The sequence below is a fragment of the Pteropus medius genome, unplaced genomic scaffold (assembly GCF_902729225.1).
Source record: "Pteropus medius unplaced genomic scaffold, Ma_sr-lr_union100, whole genome shotgun sequence".
In the NCBI taxonomy this organism is placed as follows: domain Eukaryota; kingdom Metazoa; phylum Chordata; class Mammalia; order Chiroptera; family Pteropodidae; genus Pteropus; species Pteropus medius.
Window position 1 is genome coordinate 606,283 of NW_024352780.1, and position 5,815 is coordinate 612,097.

The 5,815-nt window shown below is 62.6% G+C and overlaps 1 protein-coding gene across 2 annotated transcripts in view; it reads left to right on the forward strand.

The window, feature by feature from the left end:
* ADCY1 (adenylate cyclase 1) overlaps positions 1-5,815 on the forward strand; it is a 47,500-nt gene that overhangs the window by 1,936 nt on the left and 39,749 nt on the right. For both annotated transcript variants that reach the window (XM_039847110.1, XM_039847111.1), the window contains exon 2: positions 5,668-5,814. In XM_039847110.1, coding sequence (XP_039703044.1) covers positions 5,668-5,814 — 147 coding nt within the window. The remainder of the gene's footprint in view (positions 1-5,667; position 5,815) is intronic.

The following is a 5,815-nucleotide window of genomic DNA, read 5'->3' on the forward strand; positions in this document are numbered from 1 at the left end:
CGGCGGGTGGGGTCCAGTTCAGAGCTAGAGTCCTTCAGCAGGCTTCTTGCTTAGCTCCTGTGGGTGGCACCTGGCCTTGCTTGACCTCCTCAGGGGTCACTCCTGCAGCCCTCCCCCCACTCGCCTCCCCTCTGTGTGTGCTTGGCCCCCCAGCCGGGACATCGTCCCGCGAGGACCAGAAGAGAGGCACAGGGCCAGGTCAGCTGTGGGCGGGGCCCTGAGCCCACGTGCCAGGAGTCCGGCTGGCTCCGCGGAAGACTGTTGTCAGCTTCTCCTTAAATCGAGGGCCCTACGCAGCCTCCAGTCGCCCCATTGGCGAGGGAGAAGATGAGCGAGGGCAGGGTGCAGAGGAGCCTCACGGAGACCTCTGCCCCTCCCTGATGAGGGGCGCGTCTTGGGGAGGGCCGGTTCTGGGCGGTTCCCAGGGAGCAGGGCTCTGGGGTCCACAGCCCCGGCTGTGCCCTCCTGGGCGATGTGGAGCCTCAGTTTCCCCACCTGCGCCAAGGGCGTCCAGGCTGCCAGCCGGGCTGTGGCGAAGGTTCCGTGGCGGCAAAGCTCGGGCTGGAAATCTGCCACTGCCAAATGTTCGGCTTCTTCCGAACGCATTCAGGTTCCCGAGGGGTGGTGACAGTGACGGATCAATGGGGCGGGCGCAGAGCAGCACGTGGCGAGGGGACCGGGTGGTGCTCAGGCGCCCTGCCCCCAGCTGCTGATGCCTGGGAGTCCGGCCCCAGACGGCCGAGGCACCCACGTTCACGAAGCACGCGCACGCTCCTCCCTGCCCTGCCGCCCCGTGCCCCGCAGCGCAGTCACCTGATGGCAGTGGCTTCCTCGGACCGAGGGCAGCGGGGGCCTGAGAGAGGCCGAAGGAGGCCGGGAGCTTGGGGCCGCCGGGCCGGCGCTGCACAAATGCCGAGCGGCATACGCGTGCTGGACGCTGGGCGCGCTGGGGACCGAGGCCGGGGTCGGGGCGCGCTCTTGGGGTTCCCTGCAGCAGTCTTCTGGTCCCCCGGTGTGTGGGGTCTAGGGGTGCAGCCTGTGGATTGTGGGGCTCTGCAGAGCCCAGGCCAGGCTGGGCCGATTCCGGGGACCTGAGAGCATGCAGAAAGTGAGTGCGGGGTCCCCATGCAGGGGACAGGACTCCTGCCTGTGGTGGATCAGGGTCACCGGAAGTGCTGGGTGCTCCCTCCTGCCCCCTACACCCTGCAGGGCAGGGCGTCCCTGCCCTGAGCACATGTTTTGACGTGTCGTCCGCAGCCTGTCCTCTGCCGGAGGGGACGTCCAGGCCTCGGGAGGGGCAGGGGCTTGGCTCAGGAGAGCCGTGAGCAGGGCCCTAATGGCTGGCTGGCCCCCTCCGGCCCCCTCCTCGCAGGGAGGATGCGGGTGCAAAGAAATGGGAGGGAGAACGCTGCTTCTGTCTGTGTGTCCTTGATCGGCCAAGACAGAGGACCCGGTGGCTGCTTATCTCTGCAAAGGGACACGCCTGCTGTTTTATGACCCTATCCACTTCCTGTTCCCATCTAATCTCAGAGATGGGAGAAAGGAAGCCGCAGTGTTGAGAAAATCTCCAAAGGGAGGTTTCTGTTTTTCCCAATTATAGTTTTTATTTCAAAAGCTGGGGTCCACTTTTCACTTCCTCTGAAAGGTGGACGCTGGCCTCTCGTGCAGGCCTCTCCTAAGGGCTCCTCATGTGGCTCCTGTGGCTCCAGCGGCCCCGCAGCCTGGGACCGCCCTCCTTTGGCCCTGAGTCTTCCCAGACCCCTTCGTCCCGGGGGTGTGGCGGGGGCTCCGCCGTCTGCATCGGCCTCAGAGCGCACCTTTCTCAACCATTTGCTCAGTCTTCTCGGTGCCTAGGTCATGGCTGCCCCTGACTGCCCAGCACTTGAGAGGGGTCGTTGTTCCGAATCCCTGCTGTTCTGAGACCATCCTGCTGCCCTTGCCCTGGTTGTTCCTCCTGGCACTTGACCCCTGCCGGGCACTCGACCCTGCCTGGTACTTGACCTCACCTGGCATTTGGTGCTGCCTGTCCTGGGCCCCTCCCTCTCAGCCTCTACTCCAGTCCTGTGGGGAGGACAAGGAGGGTGAGGCCATGGCTGTCCTCCCACTGGCCACAAGCCTGGCAGCCCCGAAGCCCCTCATGGCCTCTGTATACGGTCCATGGGACCCCCAGGGACCACCCACCCAGTGCCTGGATCCACAGAGGGCACCTGGTAGGGCGGGTGCTGGGGTTATATGCCTGCGTTTGGAACGTGACAGCTGCCACCGGCCTTGTGACCTCAGGGAGGTTTAACCTCTCTAGACCTGTGTCTTCCCTGAAAACACGAGCAGTGGCAGGCCTCGCCGCAGGACTGTGAGTTCTAGAAGCAGCACACACCTGGCCCCTGTGCTCTTGTCATGGTGAGATCGGCACCATCATCTGCCATCTCCAAGTGGCCTGCAAACAGCTTCCCACCCACTGCTGCTGGGGACTCCTGGTTCGGTGGGGGGCTTTGCTTCCATCTGTAGCTTTTGGTCCTTGTTCGGCCTCCAGATTCTGCCTCCTGGGTGTGGCCCACCCTCCGCCCACAGCGGAGCCCTGCAGTCCTGATTAACTACTGGGCCTGGGGGTGGGTGGACGACGGATGGAGGGATGGATGATGGATAGGTGGGGGGATGGAGGGATGATAGATGGAAGTAGGTGGATGGTTGGATGGATGAATGATGGATAGATGGAATAACAGATGGGTGGAGGAGGTTGGATGGAAGGGGATGGCTGATGGATGGAGGGATGAATGGATGGATGGATGGATGACAGATGGGTGGCCGAGCACAGGGCAGCAGGGTCTCAGGGTGCTGACTCTCACAGGCCAGCCTGCTTGGCCACACCGAAATCCCGAGACCAGGTGGAGGGGCCTGAGAGGCAGTGGGTTGGCCGCCCCTCCCTAGCCAGCCTGTGCCCGTTCCTGCTCCAGCCTCGTCATGTGACCCTGCCACCTCGTGCGGCTCCTGTGTTCACCCCAACATGTGCCCTTCCCCGAGCTTGGGTCTCCCCCAGCCTGTTTGGCTGCCAGTGATCCAATACCCCCTTTGGCCATGCCTGCCAGCAGGCGACGTGTAAACACAGCCGTCTCTGTGTTGCCACTCATCACTGCCAAGGCCGCTGATCACAGGGGTGTGTGTGGGTGGAGGAGGGGTGGGAAGCAGGTGTGCAGGCAGCGTCTGCCTTTCTGTAGTAGGTTGGGGTGCAGAGAGGCTCCCGGGTGTGTGAATACGGGCACCAAGCAGGGGAGGCCCCACCCTGCCCACTGACGCCAACCCTCGGGCAGGTGGCAGCTCACACAGTGTTGACGGGCAGCCAGGTACTTGTGACTCAACAGCTGGGCTTTGGTTTCCCTGTGTTCACTGTGGCTGAGTAGAGGGAAGTGTGATGAAGGTGTGTGTGGAGGGGTGACCAGGCGGGGCTCCCGGTGACCCGGCCCCTCAGCCACACCGTCCTGCCTCCCTGGCCCTCTGTCCCCTCCCCAGGCTGCCCCTCAGCCCCTCTGCTCCACCCTGACCTCGGTGGGGTGCCTACCCTCCCACATCGTGGTGGGCCCACTTTCTGGAAAAGCCTGGTCTGCGAGCACGACTTTCGTCGTCCTGAGCCCTGAGCTGGGCCGACCTGGGTGCCTTAGCGCCTCCTTGGGCCCCTCCCGAGGAGATGACAGCTGGGAGCTCCGCCGTGGGGCCCTCAGGGACCGGGGTGTTGGGCGGGGGTGTCCGGGGAGGGCGCTACCTGTTCTGTGTGTCCTGACATTCAGTAAGGCTGGGATGGGTGTGCAGAAGCCGGGATGACCGTGTCTCCTGGGACGAGGACCGTGGTTTGTGGGGACGTGCCCGCGGCCCCTAAACGCACTCACATGGTCTAAACGCCGACTCTGCAGAGACGCGTCTCCTCGTTCCGCGCTTGCTGGCCTCCCAGCGGCCACCGGACAAGTGCCTCGCCCACAGACCGGCATGTGCGTGCGCCCAGGTACAACAGACGGTCTGTCGCAGGACAGGAACTGCCCCATCACCGGGGCCCAGTGCAGGCCCCCAGGCACAGCCAAGGCTGGCCACCCAGCCTGCCGAGAAGCTGGTATGGGTACCGCAGAAGCCAGCCTGCCCCTGGTTCACCCATGGAGCACTCTAGCCAGGGGACAGCGCCCAGGTTTAGAGGGACTAGAGATGACCAGGTCACAGTGAAGGTGATCGGGGTCAGATAGAGATGACCAGGTCACATGCGGATGACCAGGTCACATGGGGTTGATCAGGTCACATGGGACGATCAGGTTACATGGGGGCGATCTGGGTCAGAGTGGGCACTGTTTTCAGGGGACTCTCAGCCTCTCCCTTAGACCCCTCCCAGGGGATCGCTGCCCAACCTCTGGCTGGCAGAGGGTTTTTGTGAGGTGGCCCCAGGAGGAGTGTTTTCCCCCGGCGTGTCTGAGATGTGAAGGTGTGTGTGCCCACTCAGCCAGGTGTGCACAGGGCTGGATGGGTCAAGTGTCAACCTAAAGAATAAAAGCCTTTCAAAGTGAGGGGCCACAGCATTTATCGAGATCAATAAGAGGAGCTCTTCAGGCCGCACTGATTCAGGTAGAAGCCCAAATAGTTGTCTGATGAGAAGGCCAAGGTGAGGGGTGTTTATGACAAAGGGAAGGGGACAATTATACCTAGAGGAGGAAGGCATTGCTATTGGTGCAGATAACGTAACAGTGATGCTGATTCCAAACAATGTTTTTAATTTTCGGTCCTGTCTAGGTCGGGAAGTCATAATATCTGCTTTTTTTGTTATCCTTGCAAATAGTTCTTTGGGATACAGTGTTGCTTTAGGCTCTGTCCAAAGATCGTTTTGTCCTGTTTTAACATCCAAAGGTTTGTGGCATCGGACGGACCAGGCGGGTCCCTCTGGGGCGGCAGCTCCGGCTCCCTTTTAAAGTGGGTCCATTCACGTTGTTTACAAGAGTTCACTCTTGTTTTTTGATGTCGGTTAAGCGCTGGGGTGTGTAGATTCGTGGCCCTCTGTCTCCTGTCCCCTCCTGTGAACAGCTTTAAGGTCTCTAGGTGGAAGTCACTGCCGACTGCAGTCCCATGTGGCCACCCACCCAGGGGACATGTGTTTGAGGCTGTCACATGCACCTGGAGCTGGACGCGTGCGGTCCCATACCTCTGTGTTTCCTTATGTCTCTGTCGTGGCCTCTGCCCCTCCAGGCTGGAGACCCGCATGCCCCAAGTCCCCTGCTCCCCAACCCCCGTCTCCGGTCCATGTCCAGGGGCTGCTGGTTCTCCACACGGCCCCTGGGTCCCCTTTTTGTCCTGCAGCTCGTCCAGTCCTTCCGTCCTGCCCTCACCATGGGGTCCCCGGAGGTGCCCTGTGGCCATGGCCTGCCGGCCGCCCCGCCCTACCGGCTCTGACTGCGGTCATGGGTGGCAGCCGGTCCTGTGTGGGGCAGATTTCTGGGTAGTCCAGGAGGAGCGGTGACCCCGGGGATGACCCCAGGGACTTGCCTGAGGTGCCTGCGTTTAATCAGACGCAAAGACCCACGTCCGAACAGTGCTCGTAGCCCTGCGGGGCAGGGGCCGGGTGGTTCCGCCGCTGCTGCTCGTCGTGGGCGGTCGGGGTCCCCGCAGCCGGGCCGCCCACACGCGGCGCTCTCTCCCTCCCAGCTCGGCGCCAACGCCCTGCTCTTCGTGGGCGTGAACATGTACGGCGTCTTCGTGAGGGTCCTGGCCGAGCGCTCCCAGCGGAGAGCCTTTCTGCAGGCCCGGAACTGCATCGAGGACCGGCTGAGGCTGGAGGACGAGAACGAGAAGC